The sequence below is a fragment of the Pteronotus mesoamericanus genome, unplaced genomic scaffold, assembly GCF_021234165.1.
Source record: "Pteronotus mesoamericanus isolate MK-2021 breed Mesoamerican mustached bat unplaced genomic scaffold, CSHL_Meso_final contig_98, whole genome shotgun sequence".
In the NCBI taxonomy this organism is placed as follows: Eukaryota; Metazoa; Chordata; class Mammalia; order Chiroptera; family Mormoopidae; genus Pteronotus; species Pteronotus mesoamericanus.
Genome location: NW_026555295.1, coordinates 4,678,623 through 4,706,354, shown reverse-complemented (window position 1 = coordinate 4,706,354; position 27,732 = coordinate 4,678,623). Strand labels below are relative to the sequence as shown.

Below are 27,732 nucleotides of genomic sequence, written 5' to 3'. Positions count from 1 at the left end.
TGGGGAAGACTTTTATTTGGACTTGCTGCACGGGGGTGGGGGTGGGGGGAGGATTTCTCTCCCTCTTTCCCCCCAACATCACTGCTTGCTCCCAGTGTCTCTCTCCGTCCAGTCGCTATGTCTCTGGATTGGTCCAAAGGAGTTGCAAAAATAGCATGAAAGTGAAAACGTGAGGAGTGGGTGGGATAAAACAGGGCTCACGACAGCTCTCCGTTGCGAATTGTTGCAATGCGTCTAGAGATTTGGGTTGCGGGGGGCCTCCTCCATGTCTCCATATGTAAGTGAAGGCCCAGAGTTGTTTCTCTTTTTGACTTGGCACGTGAGTCCTGTCTTGGGGGAGAGATCAGCCTGCCTTTGTTAAGCCAAAGGACCGCCAGTCACGCAGCTTTCCTTGCACATTCTGCCATGATCACCGTTGACCAGCGGCTATTTTACAGAGTCCTCGCTCGAGTGCCCGACTCCACAGTCTTGGTGTCATCTTAAAGTTTTTTTAAACCTCAACGTCACCCCCTTAAAATAAATTCTTAGCTTGGGTTTCTCTGGGGAACTCCGCGACAGAGGCTGCATCCTCTTTTCCCCAGGAGGTGTGGAGGGCAGGCAGAGATGAGCTTTAGAAGCGCTTAGCACGGTCCCTACTCTCATTTGGCAAGTTGCAAACTTTCGGCAGTGTAGACGAGTGCCCAGAAGAGCCAGCCTGCGCAATCCTGGCTCGGCCCTGCGGAGGTGGGAAACCTGCAGGCAGCTGTCGGCGGGGCCGTCCCGAACCTCGCGGGCTGCCCGGCCTCCCGCCTGCTTCAGCCCGCCAGCCCTCGCCCCTGAGCTGTTTAATGCAGATTCCGCTGAGGAACCCTCGGGTAGCTGCTGTTGAATAAAAATTGTAATCCAACAAGCCTAACTAGAAAATGGGATTCTAAAAGCTTCATAGTGCTGGGTACATAAAGCTATTTGAGCAAATTACAAGAATCGCTTAGGGGCATGAATGAAATCAACACTTTAATTGCCTCCAAAATGAAGATTTATACCCCATTTTCTCAACGAATCATTATTTTATTAAAGTCAAAGATAAAGGGCCAAAGTTATGGGGTATTTTGGGGAGATCCAAAATTGATATGACATCACTGAATTCCACCCCCCACCCCCCAACTCCTTCGGTAAATTTTTGTTGCCCAATTACCTTCGTCGGAGACACGCAGATTGGTACGCACTTCTGTTGGGTAAAAATACGCATTTTATTCTCCTCCCCCCACCTATAAAAGGAGAAGCGTGCCTCCCGCCTCCGCCGCTTAGGAGGGGGCTTCGCAGCTTTGGCTGAACTGGTGGCGCTGTTGGCTTGTGTGCGTAGGTGCGCTCGCAAGACCCCTGGGGCTCACCTAGGTCTCCGTTGGTCGGAGGGCAGCAAACCCAAGTTTGTTCTTTCTGGTTGACCGCTTCCTGGGAGCCAGGAGCGAGTGTAAGGGGAGCGAGGGCTCCCTTTAGAGCGAGGATCACAGAGCACGGGGCGCACGAAGGACGGTGCCTCGGAAGCGGAGTGGAGTCCCCTGTTCTGGGAGGTGGGGAGCGAGAGGCAAGGCGCTTGGGCCGTCAGGTGGGCTCCAGCTTTCCCGACGGGAGCATGCTCACTGGTGCCGGGGGCACTGGACCCCTAGTGCGGCGCCCTGGGGGCCGGGCCCAGGGAGGACTGCCTCGCCACCTGTCTGCGAATGCGGCCCAGCCAGTTTGAGCCTCGGCAGAGGGTGCGCCCCGGGACTAGATGCTTCAGGTGTGGCGCGAGCGCCGGGACTCGTTAGCTCATTAACCCCTCTGTCTCTAGGGTCTGCTGGCAGCACGGTTTATTTTATTTTACTTTTTTCCTCGGAGGGCACGAAGGCTGCCACCCGCGCAGGGACTTGGGATGGACGACTTTGATACCAGCGGGTTTCCCGGAGGACTAAGTCGGTGGAAATCCACTTGGCCTTGTAGTGTTGTTGGTTTTTTGTTGTTATCATCATTATTATTATTGTTATTATTAAAACCATATTAAGGCCACAGTAGAAACTGTGATCTCGCCCCCACCTCCCGTCTTCGCCCTCATTCCCACTCCCAGACCCTGAGGTCTAACGCGGGCGCTGCCCTCCCGGGCGCCCTCTCCTGACCGCCACGCTCTCGCCCTCTGCACGGACGCTCCCGACGCCCGAGGACTGAGGTCCTGGACGTTTTCAGGTCTCAGCGTGGGGTGAGAGCCGGCATGCGACTTGGGAGTGGGTGTAAAAGGGGACCCGGCTGGGAGGCATCGAGGCTAGGGTTAAGCCTGGTTGGCGGTGGAGAAGGACGCGGGTTCGAGGGGAGGAGGGCCGCGTGTTTGGGAGGTCCAGGGTGGATACCTGGAGCGCCCAGAGGGGTTAGGCAGGGAAGAGCCTGGATGCCCAGCGGAGAGACTCCAGGCCGCGGTCCAAGGAGTCGTCGAATGAAGCCTTCCTTCCCAGGGCTTTCTGTCGCTGGTCACTCTTTGAATCTAAGCATTTTCCACTGGTCCAGAGAGAGGGGAGAGAGGAGCGAAGGGTCTCCGGACCCCTAAGGCCGCCTCCTGGGTGGCCACGCCTTCTCCTGGCGAGCGGGGACCAGCGGGGCCTGTGCTGCGGCGCCAGCCCGGGTTCTCCCATGGGCAGCGGAAGGCAAAGAAATGGTCCCTTTGGAATACAGTTTTTATTCAGCAGCTGCTCTCCGGGGGGTCCTCGGCTGAATCTGCATTTAACAGCTCTTGGACGAGGGCTGCCAGGCTGCACCAGGCGCCCTGTTGCATGTTAATCTAGATTTGCCTCTGACTTCTAGGGAAAAGTAATGTGGTTCCCAGAGATGGAACCAGAAAGCCACGCTTGCCAGGCAGGTTAAATGCCAAGTGCTGGTGAGCTCCCATAGGAGGGGGGACAGCTTCCAGGCCGGTGAGGCCCAGTCTGGAGAGGCCAGCCCTACCGGCCTCCGGGATCCAGGGCAGCCCTGGGCCAGAGAGCTTTGCTTCCCAAGAGGGCCAGGGAACCCTGGTGGCGACTGTTTTACTTTAAAAGTCCGGAATGTTGTTTCCGAAGCATAGTTTAGAATAAAAAATTCTTTTAACTGAACTTGTACTTGACTGAAAAATACCCCCTCCCTTCGAAGTGGGGTGGGGATGAATTTAAGGGAGATTAAGCTTTCTCTTTTCGAAAGGTGTTTATGGACAGGAATGGGGATGGAAGGGCAAGGGATTTGTTAATGTTCTTGGTGAATTGGATCTGCAGTTTTAGAAAAAAGAAATAGATGAGGCCATAAGATATTTGCTAATACTATAAATAGGGGCAATTTATTTTTATCCAAATAAGAAAACTGGACGCAAATAATCAGGAAAATGATCCCATTGTCAAGTAGTTTGTTTCTAAATGCTTACACATGGATACATCTTATTTAAATTGTAAATACTTCATAGGGTCCTACTTAATGCCTTAATCCTGGATCCTCTCAGTCCACAGGCCTTGCAGGCGATGAGGTTTTAGAATTATCTACCTTTCCTTTTGATTGTTGTTGTGGGTCATGTGGTTCACTCTTAATTTCTTTTTTGAAATGTGTCAAAGGGAAAATTATGGCAAGATTCTCTTTAATGATTAAATAATAAGGTGTTGACTGCTTGTCACTACATTGGCTAATTGGGATGTTCATTCTAGGCCCTTTATGGCTTAGAATCCTTTGAATTAAAAGTTAGTTGTTTACCAGGTGTGTTTTTATTATTACTGTCTGATTGGCTCTTAGTGTGTATTTATGTGTGAATTTCAGAGCAGGGATGTATTGATTCTTAATAGAGGCTCTTTAAAAACATTTTAGGGAAAAAAAAAAGAAGTACAGAGTATATGCAGATAGGTTGAGGTCAATTACATTGTTAAATGTCTCAAAGTCTAAATGTTAATACTACAAAAGTTATTCTCTTTTCAGAGTCTGTCTCACTCTCTCTCAGTCCCTAGTGCAAATTCCATGGTTAATGGAAAGCAATGAGACTAATGCTACTTTGTACAAAGTAAAGCCCCATAACAGTAACTATTGTTCAGTGATTTAACTAGCTCTGTGGCAATAGGTCACTCAAACAGCAATCCTTCTCTCACCAGAATTACTCCATTGCTCGTGATTTGGAAATATATAGAGTGGTTGTGTGTACTATTGCTATCAGTCCTAACATAGAGAATTTTATTAGAAAACACAGAGAAATTTAAACAGTAGAGGAAGAAGAGGAGAAAGAAAAAGAGGATTAAAATGCGGGCCCGGCCTTCAAAAAAGTAACTGAAATATCATGCTATAATTGTCCAACTTTGAAAATAAACAAATTTTAAATCATTATGTTTTCAAACACTCAAGTGTTTAAATGTTAAAATGTTTGTCATAGTCCCAGAGATTTAAAACACAGCTGTTGCTGGGTGACGGAGGGAAAATTATGCAGTAAAACTCTATACTCTTAAAAACAAAGACTATTTGTGGTCCCACAGTAGAAACTTAGGTTTATTAAGGCTAAGCAGATAGGCTAAAGTGTTACCATGGGGCCTACTGTTATGAAACTAGTTTACCTTCCTCACAGGTGGAGTTGGAGAAACTGTGAAGAATGCATAACAGGTTATATTAAGACACTTGTCATAAATAAAAATGCTGTCAACATGAATTCAAATGAAGTATTTTCATATTGGTAATGTTATGCTTTCCATTGCAATAGCAATATTTTCTTCTGAAATGTAAATATGTCAAACAAATGCAGAACGCTAAAGTTTTAATAGGTGATCATTTAATCATCAAACACAACCCAAATATGTATACAGAAACGTTTAAAGGGAAGTGGGCATTCAGCCAAGTTCCTATAGGGCCTAGCAGGGAGATGATCAAAATGAGCGCGCAGTAAGACTTCCTGTGAGAAGGCCTATAACTCAACATTATTTGACTCCACTGTCAGAGAGATAGTTGAAGGATAGTAAACTGACACCATTCTCAGTCATTTTTGTTGCACAGTCTTATGTGTTTGCAACTGCAGCATTTTATGTGGCCTTTTTTTGGATTATGATATCTGTCATATTTGTATTAAAGTAGTACTTGAATTTATGTTATGAAACAAAAATATTGCCATTTCTCCTGAGTGTAAAAAATTAATATTTAAAAATTACATCAAAACTATGGGAAAGTATTCTTTTACAAATAAAGAAATAAAAATAGAAGACATGTGGCAGTGTATCTGACAATTGAGCAGGTGTTAGACTTAAAGATTTTCAGAATCCCAAATAAAACAACACTGCTGTAAGTCACGTAGGGCTTGGTGTCCGTACCCATCAGGAAATGTCAGGATATGATACCTGTTTCAAAAGTTAGGGTCTAAAGCATAAAATCCAGTATCCTCATTTGAACTTTAATGGTAATTCCAAAATTTGACTTTGTGGATTCAGTAAGGGTTTGGCTATTTTACTATTAATATTTGTAAATGAACTTTGTGTGTATAAAATCAGTTTTGAAAAATTCAAGGAGATGAGTATGTGTACATAGTGTAAAAGATAAAGGGACTTTCTCACTCTATCCTTAATTTAATGTGCTGTGATTTCAGGATTATAGAAATTTGGAAAAGCTTTTAGGAATCTTAAACAACCTCTCCAAGAAAGTCTGCCTTTATTGGGCAATGTCTGGATTTCCCACACTTATAAATTTGACATTTTAATAAATGGTATAGGCGATACCATGTGAAATAAACAAGAATATATCCATTTAAATATTTGTCACTAGAATCCAATTTCAATCAGTTTAATGCATTCATGTGTGCAAAATTAAAGCAATTGGCAACACTTTACTAGACTCTCTCTGAACAGTCTTTCCAAATAGCATTTCTTAATCTAGGAAATATGTTCTTGTAAAAGGAAAACACCACAGTGCAAATCTTTTGAAATTATTTTATATTTCTGTACTTCTTGGCTTAGGATTCCTAAAGTATACCATAAAGAGTTATTCTCTGGTGAAATAAGCTTATTTCTACATTTATTGAATTATATACCTGTTGTTTATAGGTATCATGAGTATATACAGTTAAATACAAATTATAACCAGAACTAAGTCATTAACTCTCTTTAAGGTATGCAATAAGCATGCTATGGCTTTTCCATAACATATGCACTACTATAAACAGATGGAGGATAAATAAATAAGTTGTAAAAATAAACTTTACATTAATTCTCAAAAATACATTTCTACAATTGATTCTTCCCTTGATACCTTTCATGACTATTTACAATTGCAGGGTTTATAATCATGAGGTAAAGAACCTGGAGTGTGAAATGGTTCTTTAAAAGAGTTAAATGAAATTATTTTTTTCCACAGAAAGGAAATATTGTTACTACTAATAGGTTTACTAGGTAATACTTTAAAATCACTGCAACTTTTTATGAGCTTAACACATTTAAGCAACATTTTATAATCTTGCTGCTTTTTTTATTTGGACATGATACAAAGTCTTAAATTTTACAGTGGATTGAAACATACATTATTTTGACTCATTGAGATGATAGTTAATAAATAAATAATATTTTGAATGATATTAGAATTATTCCCTGACAGTATATGCTAACTTGGAATTAATTGTGTTGCTGGTAAATTCTCATTTCTGTAGACTTTTTCCTTATTCTTCACGATGCAAAATGATAGCATGTTTCTTCATTTATTATAAATATCTGAGTCATTGGTTATTATTTAGCAAGGCAGAAGTACAGCTCTTTCTTTTTCTGATCTCTTCTTTTCTGCTGTTTGGGAAGCCTGCTCTCCCTGTGATGGGTTCTTGAACTAGTTTGCTAGCTCTCATTTCCCTATTTGAGTACCCTGGGGGTTTATTTTCCTGAGAAGATAAAACATGGTACTCACTGTAGAATGGGAATGAATGGAGACCAGAGTCATCCAATATTTCCAACCTGTGCTTTACAATGAGGTGAAAAACTGAAAACTTTTTCTTGTTTGCCTTCCCTAGGGCTGTGAATACTTGATAGAAAGATTCATATCAGCCCCTTTGTGTTCTTCCTCTTAAGGCCTAAATGTTTGTGTTCAGTGACTGTATTCTTAACTAATAGTCCATATTTGGTCCCAGGCCTCCATGATTTGCATTTTATTCTGCATTTGCATTCACATTATGTCCTATTGAAACTCTTTAAAGTGAAGTGTGTTTATGACTATTTTGAAACTCTGGAAAATGAAGTTTATAATGAAGTCATCATAGTTTTCCAAGGACAATGAAGGGAACAATTTGATGTAAACCCCGAGTTTTTCATCCCATCCCAACTTGTAAAAGGCTTATCTCTCTTCTTTTAAAATTATTAGAAGCTGAATGAATGAGAATTTCTTTGACAATAAAACTCCTCTTAATGTCTCTATAACTATTTGGATGTGTTCTTGAACATTAACTTAATTTGATAGACAAGCTATAATTAACTGTGACCTATAGTGTTTTCTATTATTCAGAAACTATTCCTCAGCGATTTGAAAACTTAATTTCCAGCTAAATGGTGTACAATGTCTGAGGTTATAAAGGCATACTTACGCTATTTACAAGAAATGGAAATAGTCTGTGTGCCTATAGGGCTTCAAAAGGGATATACTCTGGGGGTAGGCATTAACAATTTTTACCATGTAAAGTCCTAGCAAACTAGTGCAGGTGGGCTTTTTTTTTTCTTCAAGGTAGTTTTTCTTTCTATTCACTGCAATGTTAAAGTTTTTCACACTGAAGGAAAAAAAAAAAAAACCCTGTGTATTTCATGGGACAAAAACTCACGTATCACATTTTAAGTCTAGTTATTTTATTGATCATAAAAACCAGTAGTGAAGGGAGAATTAAAAATTGCAGCAAATAGGTAAGATTCTATTAGCTATGTATGTTGTTGCAAACAGAATAGAAACTTAAGCAGCAAAATTAAATGGGGCATCCTGGGTGTAGCTGGAACCTTTACTTGAAAATTCCCACCAGATCTGGAGTTGTTTTAAAACCCCCACTTAAGAATATGTTAGTTTACGAACTTTGTGATAACTAACTCACCATTAAAGGTCACTTTTATTTGAAATTGCTCATTCATAGGAGACTCCGTCTCATGAGTGGCCACCCTGCCCTTCACTCTTGAACAGTTCAGATAAATGTATGATTTATTTACAGTCTGTTGTGTACATTATTTATGGGAAATATGCTATAACTCTACAGAGCATATGGAATTTATCTTTGCCAGATACGGGTGGCCTCTCTGCCAAAAATGGAATAGACTTAAGTAGATAATAAGGTTACCCTCAGTGTACAGATAAATATCATCTTATAGAGTCATTACGTGTTTCTATTTCATAATTCCAGATGCAAGTACATTTTTCCATTTTCATTTTAATTGTCATACTTTTTTTTTTTTTTTTGGCTCTAGTTTCTGCCAAACTGAATCAGGAATATTACATTCTGAATTGATCTTGGTGATAAATTAATTTCTTTGAGAAAAAATGACACTAAGTAGCAGAATCACTTAACCCCTTTATGTCTTTCAATATGCTTCTCTGTCCCTTAATATGTTTTACATTTTCTGAAGAATATTGTCCCTGGAAGTTTTAACACTAGGTGTGTATGTGGTGGCTTGGCCCGTTGTGGGATTTTATAAGCATTGTTCAGTAACCAAATGACCAAGAGAAGTATCAGACTCAATGTGTCCTGCACTTCCTTGTCCCACATAATAGAGATATGTAGACTGTGCTTGTTCTATGCATATTAAATGTATTGTTGATGTTCAAGTATTTTTTTAGTCTAATAATTATTCAAAGCCGGTATCAATCTGCACTTGAGTGAGTGTAAACATTTTTATTCTGGAATTTGGAATTTGCAGCAACTCAATTTTATTTTCCCAATTACCCTGCCATTTCAATTAGGTGCTTTGTTCTTCCCTCTACTGTTTCGACATTCGAAAGGTTTGCTTGCCACCCTAATGGTGAGTTGCTTGAGTGTTTAATATTTATTGAGGACATGTAAAGAATATGCCAATAGAAAAAGAGGAGAATAAAACATTAACAAATCAATTATGGGGCTTTTCTTCACTTGTAGTGTATATCTAATATTCCAAATGCTCTATAACTGTTAAAATAGTATGAGTAGCATTGGGAAGAATAGCCTTGGGTATGGCTGGAGAATGGCATTCTGGTTAATGGGAATTCCTTAAAAAGTGCGCCGGCAGTGTAACTCGGCCTCCTGCTCCTGGGATTCACAGTTGCTTTGGTTGATCTCTCGGTTAAGTGCCTTGAACTACAGAAAACTTGGCCATTCTAGGAACCAGAAATGAAAATTGAATTTCAAGATGCTTTGAGAAAGGCCTCTCTGATGATTTTGCCCAAGATAAATAATGAAGGAAGGAATAATACTTTCCCGGCCTCCAAATGTAAAGCTGTGAGAGCTTAAGGGTTTAGAAATCCTGAAGGAATGATGGGTTCTTAAAAAATAAAAGTTGATTGAACATATAAAAAGGTTTTCCGAAAGGAAAAACCACAGGGAAATTGAAAAAATACACTATTGCTAATTAGCAGTGGCTATCAGTGGTAAACGTAAATTCCATGATTCTTTTACCCAAACTATAGCAACATAAGGTAGTTGAATAAAACAAGATCATATCTTGGCTGAATTTTTTTTCCTTCTCACAACAAACGGTGGATTTTCTGGTTCGAGAGTTTGGAAGTAGAACACTGAAAATTTCAGAAACACCAGAGAAAGAGACATTAGGTGCGTGGTTGTAACTTTTAGTTACACGACCTCCCCAGCCAGCAGTGTCCCCGTGAGGCGCAGGCGCGGACGCTTCAGGGCGGGAGCACCGGTGTGTAACTCGGCTCCGCGGTGGGAGAGCGGCTCTTCACCTCCGGGAGCCTCAGTTTCCTCATCCGTGAATGGGGATAATATCAGGACACATATTATGGAGGGGCTTGTAAGAATTAAATAAAATGGCATGTGAAACATTTAAAATAGTACACCCTAAATAAATAGTACAGTATATTAAGTAATATTTTATCGTTTTACTTATGTGCAGCCCAACCATCAACAATATGAATTTGACCTGGGGAAGAAAGATTGAGAAGTTGTTAATAGGATGTTTTTTTTTTTTTATTGACCATTTTTTTAATCATAGATTTTTTTCTTAAAAGATTTTATTTATTTATTTTTAGAGAGAGAGGAAGGGAAGGAGATAGAGAGGGAGAGAAACACCAATGAGTGGTTGCCTCTCATGCTTCCCTACCCCCCCCCCTTTCTGGGGGCCTGGCTTGCAACCCAGGCGTGTGCCCTGACTGGGAACGGACCCAGGGACCCTTTGGTTCTCAGGTGAGCGCTCAAGCCACTGAGCCACACCAGCCAGGGCTATCGTAGAGTTTAAAAAAATATCATTTTAATTTGTATTAGGATGGTCACTATTATTCTGATTTCATTGTAATGTCAAAGGAGACTAACCCCTCAGCTGTATTGCTGAGACAGCACAGTGAGTTACTACAGATTCGCTCTTAAGTTCAACTTCAAATAACAGTTCTGTGCAGATCTTGTGCTAAGTACTTTTCCCCACATTTCTGCATGCAAATGCCACGTGGCTCAGGTCCAGTTGCTCACAAGGTCTCATTATCTACTTTATACTCAGGATACAATGTTTTCTGCATTATCAGATGTTCTTTTTGCTAGGACGGTTGCCTAGAAAATTTGTGGTTTGAAGTTGTTTTATATAAGACACATTGGAGTTTATTTTATCTTAATATGTTTGCAGAGTGAGGAGCACTGAATACTAAGTTACAAATGTGAAACAAAACATTGGGAAGCAAGCAATCTTATAAAAGAGATTTTATAACCCCAGGTATACTGCCATAATTTAAAGATTCTGCTGCCACTCCTAATAGAAATGATAGAAAATACTCTGAATTTCAGCAGAAAGCTCTTAGACAAATGAAGATTAAGGTATGAAATATTTAGGTACAAATATTTGGAAATATAATGACGCCAGTTGGATTAGAGTTTTGTTTTTTTTTAATTTAAACATTTAACTCTAAACTATAGTTCACAGGTATGATTTTAGGAGTGGAAGCACACAGAGTTATTAAAATAATTTAATATAAGAGTATATTTTTATTAATAGCATGCCAGCCATAATACAATAGCATAGGAAAAGGAAATGTTATTAAAACATAAATAAGTACTTGGACGAAGATTCCTAGTATCATGAGGCTTTATCTTCTTTTCTGTTTATGAGATTTTTCTCCACAACAAACTGTAAAATTTGAACATTCAGTGCACTTGAATAATTTGTGAATTACTCATTTACTTTCCAGATTTAAGATTTTTTTTTGTAGAACTGGTTGGCAGTTCTTATTAGCAGTTTCTCTTTGGTTGTAACTATTTTTTTCCCTTGTAATCTGTCTGGAGGTACCTACTCGGTGTAGGAATCTATATTCTCCTCTGAGACCACAGTGGGGTCACCATGGGATGATGCCGGCTTTGGTTTTCAGTGTAAAGGAATTGGACAAAATGTATCAGGGCTGCGTAAATTTCATATGGAAAGTTTTTGGAATATTTTGGTGGTGTTTTACATCTGTAGACTGGTGCTTAGCATTATTGATTAATTTTTAATTTTGTGGATGGATGAATTCAACAGTGCAGATTAGTGACAACCTCAGAGCATCAGGGTTGAGACCTAAAAGATATCAGACTGTGGGAAAGTAAGGTTTTGAGGACCATTGGGAAAGTGACCCGTGGCGCTGGGCCTGCGCTTCCTAAGGGCCCTGCCCTCATAGCTTGCCCTAGCACCCAGGCCTTGAGAAGTAGACATGGTCGTTTGTACTTAAGGGCTAGTGGATTTAAAATTGTAGTAAGTTTTTGAGCTGCTTGGCATTTCATTGCAATGTAGCATTAAAATCGGGTTTTTTCCCACATTCTTTTACCTGTTTCCTCTGCACACGGTGCACGTATGTTGCTTTGTGGGTGTGAGTGTCAGCATGCTCTTGTGCGGCTCCCTGTGTCTGAACCCGAGGCTTCAGCGATTCCTGGAGCTCATACAATCACCTGATACAAAACCTTTCATTTAAAGATGAAATTACTCCTCAGAGAATTTTCACCAAAGGCAAAAAAAAAAAAAAAAAAAAAAAAAGAAAGAAAAGGCACAAAAATTCTTCTCCTCCTCTCTACATGCCTCATTACACAGAGACAGAGGATTCAATGTTTGAAAAATTATCATTTTTGTAGGTTTTATTTGTGGTACGTGAGAACTGGAAAATACAGAACTCAATCTAATAGATGCTGTCTCTGCCTCCACAAACTACCCACAACTACTATCATATGACCTCATATATGTGTTTGCGTGTGTGGATTTAAAGCAATACATCACAGTTGCTGAGTTGTCAAGGTTTAAGAAATCTACCCTATCTGAAGGAGAACTAGGCACACTGAGGTTTCTTGTGAAGATCCCGGCTGGTACAACACAGTGAGCACCATAACTGCAGGGAAACTGGATAATGACTGAGATGCATAGCTAGATTAAAAGTCCACAATGGCAAGTATGGTCGGCCTGGAACGGTAAGAAGAGGAAGTGTGGTGTTTCGGTGAGAGCCACAGGTCCTGAGAGTGGGTGCTGGATTGCCATTGTCTTACCGCTAATTTACCCTCTGCCCTGAGTCACCAAAGTTGTCCTTCAGGCCTCTATGAAATAGGGTAATAAGCACATTTTATCACGGCATTAAAAAGGGGCTCAGCAAGAACCCTGGCCGCCCTATGGACTTGGCAAAGCAAGGTTTTGAGGGCGGGGACAGGGAAGGAAGTGAGAAAAAGGAGGAGAGTGGATGGAGAAAGTCGGAAGTGTGCAAGGGAGATAAACTTCTAACAAGTTGGCCTCCCAGTGGAAGGCACATGCGGGCCACCACCAGGGAAGAGCCTCAGGCTCCGGAGCAGCTCTGCCCAGCACTGCACTCACCCCCTGCCCCACGCACTTTCACTGGACAGCAGGACAGAGTGTGGACGTAGAAAAGGCTTCACCTGCAAACTGTTCCCAAGCACATTGTAATGTAACTCCTGAATCCAAAGCATGTGTGCACACTGAAGTATTAATCTGTGGCTTCTGGTGTTTAAAAACATCTAAAAGCTTAAAAGGTAAGAGGACAGTTTTACCGTGTGAACACAAAACATCCTGCTCCATCTTGTCACGGTCAAATGAATTTTGCTTAATGATTTCAAGGGATTCTTTTAAAATCCATATAAAGAATTTTCCTTTTTTTTTGCTGAATTACTTGAATTTGAAGTTGGGTAGACATAGCCTGAGGGGAGTATGTTTTGAGAGAAGCAGGCTTTACCTAGGGGTCTAGCAAATTGTAGGTGCTATTTGGGTGTTGAGTGAACTGAATGCTTGTATGGCATGTTCTGGTTATTAAGCAGGTGCAAATGGGGGCCAGTAAGATTTTCAGATCAGATTGTCACTATATCAGACTTTGAATACTCACCTCTGTGTGTGGGCCTCTCTGGTCCCGTTTCCTCAGATGGCATTACTGACTGAGAGACATAAAAGGAATCATATCTGCTGAAGTTATGTGCCTTTCAGCATCCTAAGAGACATTGTTTAGACAGAGGTGAAAAAGTCTTAGGGAGGGAGACTAAGCAGATGTAACTACCATGTGGGAGGGTGGCCATGTGGGATGGTGGCATTCAGTGATCCTGTCTGGTATGCTTCATGGCTGAGCATAGACATGTGTCTGCGTGCATATATATGTATGTGCATGTACGTATGGACACAAGGAGATGTGGGGATATGAGCAAGTGTATGCAGGAGCCCCACGTGAACCGGTGATTTTCCCGATCTGGAGAGACTGGATCATTCATTTCTGGAGATGAGCCAGCTCTTTCAGGGGCCCCCCAGAGATCATTGACTAAAGAGACTCTGGTGGTTTGAAAACACAAATGTACTTCTCCAAAGAGAAAGCTGCCTATTGATAGATGTAAACTAACTTTAAATAACACTGTGATTATTTCATCAATTTTTCTGAAGCTGCTATCTGACCTCTTCCAAGTCAAGATCACTAGACTCTCATTTATCCATCTTTTTTAATGAGACAGGTAGTATACTAATTTTGAAGAAAAGAACCCTACTATTTTGGGCCTGAAAAAAAAAGATTCTGGCATCATACTGATGTGATGAATGACCAAGTGAGAAAATATGTCAAAGTGCTTTGTATACTGTAAAGTGATTTATAAATATTAGGGATCAAATTAGACTTGATGGGGTGGGGAGGAGCAAGCCACCTGTAAAATCATGTTATTTGAAGGTGAAAATAAGATCAGTTTGCATTCCCTGAGCACACACCAGCTGGGAGATAGCCCAAGGCATACCAAGCTGTATGCTAAGCCAGCTCCGGTTAACCATTCTTTCCAGGAGGTCTATAAACTGAATACACCTGTATGTAGATATTTCAGGGTCGACTAGGTCAGCCTATGTTGTTACATTAAAAACTATAGTAGCTGTCATTTATTGAGTGCTTGCTGCATGCCTGGAAATTTATATATATTATGTCTGCAGAGGAGTATTTCTTTATCCCCATTTATGGGTTAGGAACATTAAGAGTTAGCAGGGCTGTGACATGTCTAAGACCATGGGAGTGGAGTAGTCAGATCTCAGACTGGGATATATGTAGCTTCAAGTTTTCTTTCTTTTGACTGTGTTATACTGCAACTGAGTATTAATATATTTTATAGAGTTATGTGTTTATGTGAATGCAAGTTTGTGACATGTTTTTAAATCATACAAGTCTTTTTTAGACGTTTTATAATATTTAATAGAGGGGATCATAACATCAGGTAGCAATTTAATACAGAGATCCTCTATGTGTCACTTAAGTTATACATTTATTCAAAAACATATTTGTGTCTAATGTGGCATAGACATTTTTCTGGGATGAAGGGTGTAAGGATGACTAAGATATAGTCCAGGACTTTAGAACATTGATAACTGGATGTAGACAGGCACACAGATTATCAGACAACAATAGGAGAGGGAAGTGATAGAGGTGTGCATCAGGTGCTCTGAGTGCTCTGGGGATGGGAGGCTTATTTATCCTGGGGGAAGTGTGTGTATCAGGGAAGACATTCTGGGGGAGGTGATATCTGAGCTGTGGTAATTAGCATGTAGGAGGTGATCAGGGGCTAGGACCAGGCAGGGCAGAGAAGGGCATTCCCAACAGGAAGGAAGCGTGAGGATGGGTCTGAAGGGACAGCAAAACATACCTGCCAGAAATCACATGCCGGAGCTCAAGGAGCAAGGAGAGGAATGGTCCCCAGGGGGTAGACTATGAAGAGCCTTGTGCGCCAGACGAAGAGCCCTAGACTGTATTCGGTAGGCACTAGGGAGCTGTTAGTTCATTCAGCAGACATTTCCTGAGTGCCAGCCACATGTTGGGCACTGTGCTTGATGTGCAGGGTGCAACGGTGAGCAAAACTGACACCAGGTCTTGTCCTCGTGACGTTTCTATTCTAGTGGAATTGAACTCTTTTAAAGCTGAGGAGTGATTGGACTTGAACTACTTAAAGCTGAAGGACCTTAAGATGAACAACAAGCACTAAGATGAAAAATGAGGAATTTATCTGAGAAATATTTAGGGGCAAAAATGGGCAAGGCTTGATGCCTGATTGGATGGAAAAGGGTGAGAGAGAGAGAATATGTGTTACAGTCGGTTCTGACATTTATGCTGTGGATGGATGGGGTTACACCTACTAGGTCCAAGAACGAAGAAGAATGCATAGGAGGTTTGGTGGGGAGAGCTTAGCCTTGGACTTGCTGAGTGAGATGGACATCTTTGTGTGGAGATGGTTTAGCAGAGGTTGGCTACACAAGTGTGAAGATCAAAGGAGACCAAGAGACATAATTTTTGTAGCCTATGGGTGATAACTCACCATGATAGTGAAAGGAATTGCCTAAGGAAAACATGAAAAGTGATATGAAGATCTGAAGTATGTCCAAAATTAAGGCATTGATGAAAAAAAATTATGAAGTAAGGAAGAAGGAAAAAAACAAAACAAGACAAACCACCAATGGATAGCTTCATTCAGGAGGAAGGGTAGTTCGGGAAGTTGCAGTCGGTCCGTTGGAATACTGGTGGAACAGTAACTAACGAATGGTTCAGTTTAGCTCGCCACGCGCTGCTTGTGTGCTGAACATGCTCCTGGCACGGTGCTGACCAGGAAAGAACATGAAGGGAAGGTTCAGATACTAGTCTGGCCCTGGGGGATCCTATAGCCAAGGAGGGCAGCGCTTCTGTTTCACTACCAGACATGAGTACAATTGCCTTATAAATAAAAATACCACTCCATGAATTTTATCGTATCCTCATTTTTAAAAATCCTTGTTTTCAAACATTCTTGGGGGTTGGCTCTCAATGTCAAGTTAGAGTGTAGCTCTATGATCTCATAGGTCTTTCCAGCCCTGTTTTTGTTTTTGTTTTTTCCCCTCTAGCTCAGTGAACATCTCTTGGAGATGAGGGAAAAATGCAAGTATGTACTTGAACACAATTATTGTTAAAATAAGACCCCCCTTCTAGAGTCTTCTTTAGAAGGTCCATGGACTTCAGCTTAGGATCTCTTGTCTTAATGGACTTTCAGTAGATGAGAACGTAGGCATTTCTTACTCTGAAATTATATACATTGAAGAAAAAAAAGCCTCTTTGGGGTTTAATTTAGAACCATGACTAAGGTTTGCTATACATCTAATGCAATGCATCATTGATTTTATTCTGTCAGCCTTATTTTACAAGTGGCCCCAAGCAGCTCACAGCTTCACAGATCTATGTACATAATCAAATGCACATATTTTATTTTAAAAGTAATAATGATGTTTGGTGTAACCACAGAGAGTCACAGAGACATGTTGTTGTAACTGAGATTCTCTAGTGGATGGATTTTGGGGGAGTTCTTTCTGATTAGGGCTGTCTTACATATTTATACTCAAAGAATTCATGAGCTATTTCTGATCCTTAGACTTTAATCATGCTTAATGAACTGAACTAAACATAATTCTTGTTCTGTTTTGGTAACCTTGTGGATTCTCTTAATGCTCAGCTTCATGTGACGACACCATTCTTGAAATGCTAATATCCAAAATGCTAATTCAAGAGAGGACCACGAAAGTTATATTTCATTTCAGAGAAAGCGCATTCCATATTCACAGGCCTTTCCAGAAGAGCAAGGCTGTGAGAAGGATGATATTAGGTGGAAAATATTGGCTCCTACCTTTGGTGAACACACAAATTTAAACATATAGGTTGCACAAAATTTGGATAAACTGAGGTGGAATCCAACATTTCTTGCATGAACGCCTGTATAATGTGGCGATAGCTGTGAGAAAAGAGGAGCCCGGCATCTAAGACCCAACACAATGAAAATGCAGTGAATCGGAATGCCTCACAGATCATAGCGGAATCAGAATTTCCAGCAAGGAAAATCTTTTCATGGTGAATTAAGTGGTGGATGAAGAAAAATGGTGATGAAAAAAGGTAGGCACAGATCACAAACACTGGGCTCAGGGCTCACTGCTGAAGATTTAAGAACCTTAGCTAAAGCTATGCAGAATAGAATGTGGAAAATTGAATTTACTAAACAATTAAGCATTGAATTAATCTACATCCTGCACAGTAGAAAAGTGGGGGAGGGAGCAGAGCAGAGCTGAATAAATCAGCGGAGCTCATTAAAAGATAGTGAATATATCAGGTCTGTTGTAGCATAAAAGAGGACAGTTTTCCGTATAGCTTGGAATAATTCTTTGGTTCTAAGTCACCTTTCTAGAGTCCTAGTCTTAATCAGATTAACAAATGTGTTTCTGATGAGGTTAGTCTGTTGCTCTGTATTTTAGCTTGTTATCACTCGCTTTTCTATTAATTACAAGTCAGATCACCAGTCAACAATAGTAGTGAGGGACAACATAAATAAAATGAGAGTGCCCAGGAGATGTCACTCGCAGGATCTCGTGCATCCTGAAACTCCCACGGGTTCCTGCAGCCTCCCACATGCCTTGCTGGTCTTTTGTTCAATTACAGTTAATGCAATAGTTTGCCATTTTCTCCTTCTAATTATATTTTCAAGTGGGATTTGTAGCACATAGAAAAACATCCTTTTACATGTCGAGGCACCGGGGTTTTGTGCCTGGCATTGTCTGTCCCCTGGGTGCTGTACCGTTCTTTCTGCAGAGCTCTGAATAAACAAGTCCCCCTTTTAGAGCTGCAGTTGTACAAACTGAAAATTTATGCATTAACTGTTTGCATTCTGAGCATGTGTTCCAGATTACGTCTTACAGCATTCTTCTGGTATGCCGCAGAATGCACGTTTGTCAAAAGCACGTCTTTCACAGTTCACATATCCTTCCATCATAGAATCAGCAGATCAATTAGCACCGTTTTTGAGAATAAGCATAATGGCCGAGTCCAACGTACAAGTGGCGAATCTTTCTGTGACTTTACTTAATTTTCCAGGCTGTGTTAATCTTCTGGCCAAGATTGTAAGATAGGTTGCAGGCAAGCATCCTCTTCATGAATAGTCAGCCTTTTCCTTTGATTCTTACAGAGCCTGCCTCTTAGGTGGGATCTTTACTTTTCTCTCCCTGGCTGTCTGAAACTTTCTGATCTCTTCATCCCTTCTTATCTTCTCTGGGATATGAAAATGCTTTTCAAGAAATAAACAAAGAGCACTTTGCTTTTGCTAGGCATATTTAAAATGTTGTGAGGGCTGATAAACTTTACTACTTATGACACATTCATGACCCATTGACGTTCTGTGACTGAAATGATGTAGACATACTTTACATACAAGATCATCCTGCCTTCCCACTAATCATCTGGAAAACAAATATCACTTCCTTGAAGACAAAGCCGAGAGCCAGCTTGCTATTTTGCATCATTCCTACTGTGCGGGTGACCAGTGACTCATAGGGCTGTTTTTGAAAGCTGGCACTGAAAGCTAATTAAACTCTTTTCTGGTGATAAAGGGAGATTTGGGAGAAGTGTCACCATGATTGTTTTCCCAAAGAATTTAATTTATAGCCAATTTTTTCCTATCTGAATGTTACTTTCAAATGCACCCAGTGATAAGAAGGCACATCTGTTTTCCGTTCAATAGTACATGAAGGCTCGGCATGGGGCTGAGTGTACACAGTCCATGTGAATCTATTGTTATTCTCATTTCTTTTTTGTCCCTGTGCCTGGTCCATTTGCCATGTACCATCCGGCAAACAGCTGACACATACTAGCTATTATGGACCCCAGCCTAATTGTGAGGCCATGTTTGTCTTCCAGGATGAATCAGAGGCCTCTATAAACCACAGTTTTAGAGACCACCACTCTCATTTTGCATTTTCAGAGTAGCAGACTGTTGTGCCAGAGGGTTTGTTGATGTTAAAAATAGTCAGAATCAAGTGGCAGCATTTTGTTCTTTCTTTGCTTGGAATGTTTTTGTTTTCCTTGGTAATAAAGCGTGCAATTACTTACAGAATAACTATTTGTACATATTATTTCAGCTTAGAAGCAGAAATTGGCAAATTTCAAGTGTGCCCGTGTAGCTCTGAGCTGGCACCGTCTGTGAAGGGGGGTGGGAAAGATGGCATGGCTGTCCACTCCAGCCTTCTACTGCTCCGTCGTCACGCGATGGCATCCTGCCGAGCCAGCTCTGACAGACCACTCTATTTGGATTTCTGGTTTGTGTCCCCACAGCCCTCTTGGAACCGAGATCACGATGACACGGCATCCACCCGTTCAGGAGGAACCCCGGGCCCTTCCAGCGGCGGCCACACGTCGCACAGCGGGGATAACAGCAGTGAGCAAGGTAGGAGAGGTGTTCTCAATATCCTCCTTTGCTATTTGTTTCGTTTGTAAGGGTTGAAAAGATCAGAATTGTTTAGTTAGTGGCTATTTATGCAGTTTTTTCTAGAACATAAACCTCACATAATAAGAGAATCAGCTCATCTTACTGGATCCCCCTATCCTTTTCTTCTTCTCTGCCATTCCAGCTGCCTAACTGCCTGTCCCCTGGTGGCCTCCATAAAATGGGTCAGTGAGTTGACTGAGGGCAATTAGAGAACTGCAAGTTGGAATGTACGTGAATAGTATGCTACTAATACTGTGCTATACAAAGAAGAAGTATTATTATTATTTGCCCTTAGAGGATTTTGAAGGGCTCGTGAAGAAACACCCGCTAGGATTCCAAGCTAACGATGTCTTAAGATGCTTAGAAGGCAGTGGGCCTTGCAGGAACCCAAGTTGGCTGTCTCTCTCCACTGGGTTGAAGCCATTTTTCTGAATTCACTTACCCGAATTTCTTAAGTGCTTGACTTCATTGCAAGGGCAGACTAAAAGGGATTAGGAAGAAATGGGAAGAAACCAGGTCAATTTGATTTGTGTTGTTCTTTGAATACACATACCTGTGTGTGTATTTGGGTGTCCATGGATGTACACATCTGACCATACCTAGTGGGAAGTAAAGTTTAAGCGTGAAGTTAATCTTTAACAAAAGGGTGAATGAGTATTCAGGTGTCTCCCACTACTTTTGAGGAGACAGACTGCAGTGGCTTTTGTGTTCAATTAATTCAACCAAAGTTTAAAAGAGTATTCTCTATCCGAGTATAAAAAGACAGCTTTATTGACGTTGAGTCTGAGCCCACAGTAGGTACATACTTTAAACTCTGGTTTGATGATCATGTTTCATTGGAGTGCTGTTAAACAGCAAAAGAATTTTGTTTTCTAACTTAAATGGTCTCTACCAATTAGAGTTGTAGTCTCCAATATATTTAACATGATTAATTTGAAAACACAAACAGGAAAGTTAAATTTTTTAGGCCCATGTATGCTACTTGGACTGGGATTAACTTATATACATAAAGCTTTTGAGACATTTTATTGTTCAAAACAAAGTTGCTGACTTCATCACAACTATAAGTCTAGTAAAAATGGAGCCTGGAATAGTAAACTGGTTCAGAGCTGAGACAGAAAAAGGCAACCTCTGCCCTCTGACTTTTACTGGAAAATGATAGGCAGCATAAATCCACAGGGCCTTTTTTCTTTCGGGGGGTGGGTGTGTGTATGTTGTGATGTTCCCGCTCACAGCGCTATAGATAAGGTGATGTCAGCACTTTCAACGGAAAGCCCTACTTTCCGAATTCATCTTACACCATGAGTTTTCAAAAAGATGTAAATGGAATCTCAGTTCTTTTTCCTGTACTCCAAAACTGCTGCATGGGGTCATAGCCCAGTGTTTTATTTGTTGCTTTTTCTTTTTCATTTCTGGCTTTTTTAAAAAAAAGATACGTCATCCACAAACAGGCAGGTAGTAGGGCGGCTGCTCTTCGAAGGCTTGTGAACAGCTATCATGGACTTGAATTTAAAGTTATATTGTGTTTTTTTTAACCGTAATCTGATACAAGGATTTTCAGAGGGCAAATGCCTCATCCCAATTCTTCCCCTCTGACATGGCATAACAAGGCATTAGGAATTTTGCATGTTTCTCTTTCCTTCAACAAGTGCTCTCCAAAGGCCAATTTGATCATGAATTTGATTGTAACCAAGAGCCAAACACCCTTGACATTACTAGAGTTTTCCACTTACATTGTTTTTCTTTATATTTTTCATAAAAGACCATCACCTAGTTTTTTAAAAACATTTTTTACATAAATTAGCTCACTGGAATGATCTCAGCTGACTCGTTCTCCAACAGTCCTGGGTGGCAGATGAAACAGGTCTCGCCCCATTTGCCAGGTGAGGGGGAAAGGGCTATGGGTGAGTCAAAGGAGTTGTTGAGGTCCCAATACAGCATCAGACCTAAAATTTCAGTTTCCTGATTATTTGTATGAGATTCTTGTCTTCGAGCCTTCTTTCCTTGGCTCTCCACCAAAGAACTGAAGTCAATTACTTCCACCGCGATCAGGTAGGAACTTTCCGTCCTGAATTCGCTTTCTCTCCTCTAGTAGCTTGATAATACAGGTGTTAGGAGTCCCACCTTTAGTCTTCCCTGTGGGTCGACTTTGACAGTGTGATTTATTCCTTGCTAAATGCAGAATGACACCTAGAAGTGTTGCTGCAACAACTTATGTGCATTTCCATGCCAACCATGACCCTTCTAAATCTTTTTTTCATCCCTGAGACCTGTGGAGCTGGGTCTTTGTGCAGCCTGCGGATTAACTGTGCACAGTGGCTTTTCCATGTTTTCCCTGTCTGCCTTTTCTGGCAGACACGGATGTGTGAGCCGTGCCAGCATTTGGCCCGTAGTGCATGTCCTAAATAGTTATTTACACAGTTTGAGTCCATTTTAGTCAACTGGGTAAATAACAGCCCTCTTCAAAAGATTTATAAATCCATAAATATGTCTTTATACATACCCAATAGACAGAAATAACTCAATCTGTCAAGAACTTATCCAAAGAGGTGCTTCCCCCACAGACAGGAGTAATACATATTTTAAAACTTTCTCTACTGTATTATTTGTGCTGCGTTTCTGTTTTCCTCATTTCTTCTCAATTTTCGCCACTTCATTATGGCGCCAGTGGTACAAAAAAAAGGAATCCCCTAGGCTTTGGTCCTCTGTTAAATAACCTTATCTGCTGCACAGTGTAGGCATAAAACAGGCTATATATCTCACCCAAGTCCCGTTCTTTTGGACTTTCCAAGTAAAGGAATAAAATAAGTCATCCAGGAAATTCGTGATGTTTGACAGATTTCAAAATACAGTAACAATTTCTAGTTAGTGTTTCAGCAATTTTGGGGATTTGAGTGCCTGATAATTTGCCAAAGAAGCGGCTATTGTGACTGATGGAATCGTTTCAATAAAGTTTTTGCCTAAGCATAAAAAACAATGCAAAATTCAATCTTGGGGCATTTTTAAAGAACATATATGCTAGCTAGGTAATTAAGAAAATACCGAAGTATGTTATTTTTCTTTAGGGATTTAATGCTTATTCACGATTTCCATAATAAATCTTTCCCTCAACTCAAATTATTTATAGTGCAACCCTTCCCCACGACACCTGCTTTCACTTGATATGAACACTTTCGGCCCCTTGCAGGACATTAGTTCTTTAATAAGTGGAGCTCCTTTAAGTTGGCACGGATAAGGAAGGCCTAACAAATGTATTTGGTGAGGGTTCTGCTGCTGTTGCTACAACATTGATTTTGTCTACTCTTTAACTTCCTCAAAGCACTTCCAAAGACATGCGATGGAGTCCTTATTTTTCTCCCTGTCAATTATTTGCTATTTTCCCATTTCAGAGAGGAAAAAAGTGCAGCTCACAAATATACTGAAGAGTGAGTAACTGTCAGTGTCACCTCTGGGGGCTCGGTCTCTCGGCTTCGTCGCTGCGTTAGGGCGGGGTGTTTGCAGTCCCCTAAGCAGAGTCTCATAAGCCGAGGGAGACATCAGCAGATACGTGACTCTTTTGTGTGCGCTACCTGTCCTACTGTGTTTGGGGAGGAGAACACCGAGCAAACCTGGTGCCCTTTTGTATCCCTTCCCCGGGAGGGCGGTCATTCTAAAGCTCAGCTCTGTGTATGACTGACCACATTCTGAGTTTGGGCACTTCGCCGTGTTGGTTCCAAGGCAAGAGGGATGAATACATGATAGCAATAAAATAATAAAAGAACATATTCAGGGCCAACAGCTAGTGTATTTCCATCTCTCACTTGATAAAGAAGGTCACAGAGGTTCAGAGAGGCTAGGAGACTTGCCCAAAGTCCCGTTCTGATTGGTGATAGAGTTGGACTTGAACCCTTATAGTCTGACTCCAGATTCCAAGCTCCTAACTGTGGTATCCTCTGTGATAAAGTGCTGTTGTGTGGCTAGGAATGGAAAAACAGATCATTTGATGGACATTCTTTCTGTTATCAGTTGGATAACTCCTCTCCTAGTGTCTGCATGGGTCTTGGCGCTGTGCCCTGTAATGGTGACAGGTGACAGAGCTTTGAATAAGACAGGATCAGCGTTAGCCTCAGGGGGGTTATACTCTGCTGGCAGGGGAGAGCCTAGTTTTGTGTGCACTTAAGGAGAATGACGATTGAGATATTTGCAGAGGAGCATGATGACTGATATGATTAGTTTGTATTATGTATTAAGAGCCTATCCCATTTCACTCATTCACAGATTTATTGAGTTGAGAATAGTAGCATAGAAAACAAGTAAGGGCATTTTTCTGGCAGAACACTTCCCACTTAAAGCTCATCTCATTTTCCTCTTTTGTAAGGATAAAGAAAAAGTATGATTGCTACATTGAAATTTGATGTAAAACATTTCAACCCTAAAGGACTTGAATGGTCCCTGTAACCTCAAAAGCCCTCTTATGAACTTCTCCTTTTGGGGGCAGGACTCAGAACAACAATTGTATCTTTGCTCTCTCTTAAAAAAAAAAAAAAAGGCAAAAACAGCGTGTTTCTTTAAAGAGGGGCATTGAAAAGCATTGCTACTTCCTTCTAATACAGTATCAATAGTTGCAATGCCTCCCACTGCCCCATCCCCCTCCAAACCAGCTTTTGTATGAGTTCAGGCAACCTATAGGCAGAAGGCAATTCCATTTATTATTGAAGGGACTCTCAAGGCAGTTGTTTCAGACCTGTGAAGCGGGCTGGCAGAGCTGGATGGGAGGGGGTGGGGAGCCGGGAGAGAGGGAGGTGGGGAAGGGCCACATTATGTTCCAGATGACTAAGCAACGATTTATATACCAGCTTGCCTTTTTACATGAAGAAGAAAAGTAATAACAGCCCAAACCCGGGCGTTTGAAACAGTCAGCTGTCTGATGAATAATGGGATAGGTGGGAAGGAGCACTCTGATTGGATGTCTTAATGAGCACATTTCGCACAGAGTTTGGGCTGCAGTTCCCCTTGACCTTTGCCCTTTATTGACCAAACTGACACTTCATTTTTCACATACTTCCAATTATGGCTTGGCTTAAGTGTTGCCCTCCCTCCTTTATTTCTTTCCTATGGACAACTTGAGAGTGGTTGAGGCCACAGAAGATATTTTAATTTGAAAAACTACCTTAGCAACTCAGGTTTAGGATCTAATCTGTTATCTGCAGTTTCTCAGATGAAAAAACACAAAGTGAATGCTCCTTGTTTAGAGACAGTTTCTGTCTGTCTTTCTTTTTTTTTTAATCACAACTGATTTTAAAAACAATGTTTAGGATGACCTAAAAACTCTGAGAATGAAGAAAAATGTTTAACAAATAGTTTTTTTTCATTTCATTTTTCTGTTGGTGAGTGAGTTGAATGAGCTATTTTTGTGCACACCGACTTGTTAATCTTTTACTTCTCAGGGAACTTCTTATATTTCAGTGGCACTATAATGCATTTATAGTGACGAGAAAGGAAAAGTACTATATAATTGTGACCAGAGGCCTCAGCCTTTAGACCATTGCAGCCCCGCGTGTTACTTTAGTTGCACTTAATGTGGGACTATAAATGAGAGTGTGGCCTTTGCAGGCTGGTGGCAGGCAGAATAGGGAAATGATTTCCTGATGGGAAAAGTCAGGTGTAAAAAAAGAAAGGGGAAGTTATTATACTCTGCAAATCCCCGTTATCAAAAGGTTCATATTATTAATTTATCAAACGTGTGGAATTACATGAATAGACAGAGAATTGTTTTCCGGAGAACACTCCACACTAGATTCACCGTTCATTTTATTGACGCATCAAACATGAGTACCTGTTTTCTGTTCTCCATTTGCTTGACTTTTAGCATCATGAAAGCAGGTCATCTTAAAACAAAGAAAAACAACTCCATCATCTAACAGTAGTAACTGTATATTTAGGGGCATGAACTTGGCCATAAGTGTTTTCACAGAAAGTGCATTTTCTCACTATTGGGCAATATCTCTAGTAAACTTGAGGTCATTATTTTTCATCTGAACTGAAAAAATGCATTCGAAATTATTTACTCCCAAATAGAGTTCCCTCCAACACAAAAGTATTTGTCTCCAAAGTGGATGAAGTGTTACCTACTTTATTATGTAGCCCTCTGGCATATCCATGGCATATTTTTACCATTTACTATAATATGGTAATAAAAGAATATGTAAAAGGGAGACAAAGGTTCTGTCTTTTTCTGTAAGGTGACCTCTGTTACCAAGTAACTGCTTTACTTATGAGCTTATTAAAAACTCAAAAAAAAATGAGCTTTTCATACTTCACAGGCATTGATGTGAAAATGAGCTGTCCTGTGAGTAGTTTTCTTGATCATTTTTAGAACAATTGATTAGCCAAAGAGCTACTGTCATTAGTTGACATTGACTGATAGCAATTTGTCACAAGCTCTGAAGGTCAGCTAGACAGTTGGAGTTTCAGCATGCCTTTGATTGACCTTTACTGATTCCATCCTCATGTGATTGGGTTGGATTAGGTCTGGCCCTCGATTGGAAAAGACAGGGCATTAGTCAACAGGGTCACTTCTAATATTTTTCTGTTGATTGCTCTTTTTTTTATTTATGTGTGAATTCATGGTCTGGATAGCCTATCAAATTTTGTACTCTAATTTTTGAAACTTAACACAATTCTGTTTTCCCTTTGGTTTGCAATGTTGCAATAGACTCGGTATGTGACAGAGGCTTTGCTACTGACAATTGCCATTGTCACCTGTGCAGATCCTGGGGTTTTGTTGCATGGAATGGATTGGAATTTTGTTGGTGGTGGTGCTGTTGTAGTTGTTTCTTAAGAAATATCAACTCCAGTATGACTTGCAGAACTTCTAAAATTATACACCAGTTCCCTGACTTTCCTAGAATTAATTACATTGGTCTCTCAAGAATCATGTGATAGTTTTTAATTTAAAAAGGAATGGTAAAGAATTATATGAATTATGATGTTACATCAATTCATAATTTAGCTCTGCAGTCAGAAGATATGGAAACTTTTTTTTTAAAGGGATCTTCTTTTCGGTTTCACTCCGTCTGCATAAATTAGAAGAAGCTTCCCTGTCTGTACAGCATTAGCCTTTCAGCGAGAGTGGAATATATTTTCCATTGCAGTGGACTTGGAAGTTACTGGTTCATAAGGCTCAGTTCTTTCTTTCTAAAATTGTAAGATATTCCTCGCAAATGCATCACACATAGAAGAATATTTTCTGCACTCATATTAATCGCATGCATTTTATTGCCTTATATAAATAATGAAAATGGTGATCTGAGCTTTAGAAATCCAGATCTTAATGTGTAACTATTTAATTCAGTTTCTAAGTAAGACCTTTCTTTTCTCTTAATCTCTCTCACTTTCTCTTCTTCTCTCCATTCTGCATGGGGTTTTAACCTATAAGCAATAACTTGTTTTTCAGGTCGGCCCTCCTAGGCATTCCAGGGCCACCACACATAGCCTGGCGCTGCTTAAATGTGTGTTTCAGTTTCTACCCAAGAAAATAAACCAGGAGAGAATACATTGTCTCAGGTGGTGGATTCTTCACACGGTGTCATTCTTGGCAAGACTGAAGTGAGGAAGTTAATTTTAGGGAAGCACCCATTTAATATAACCCAAGGAGATAAAAAGAATCTAAAGTTGTAATTGCTTCTGCAGATGAGCCAAAATATTGTCACGAGTTGTATTTAAGTCAGGAAATGTAAATTTATACATTCCAGTCAAGTCATCAAAAATGTATTAAGCACTTACGTATGGCAGGTGCTCTGAGTGAAGCTATAAAAATGAGTAGGCTATAGTATTTGCTCTCAGGAATTTTGTGTGTGCCACCAAGAACATCAAGCATATAT

At 40.6% G+C, this 27,732-nt stretch overlaps 1 protein-coding gene across 2 annotated transcripts in view; it reads left to right on the top strand.

Moving 5' to 3' along the window:
- MEIS1 (Meis homeobox 1) overlaps positions 1–27,732 on the top strand; it is a 131,349-nt gene that overhangs the window by 10,221 nt on the left and 93,396 nt on the right. For both annotated transcript variants that reach the window (XM_054586875.1, XM_054586876.1), the window contains one exon: positions 19,717–19,828. In XM_054586875.1, coding sequence (XP_054442850.1) covers positions 19,717–19,828 — 112 coding nt within the window. The remainder of the gene's footprint in view (positions 1–19,716; positions 19,829–27,732) is intronic.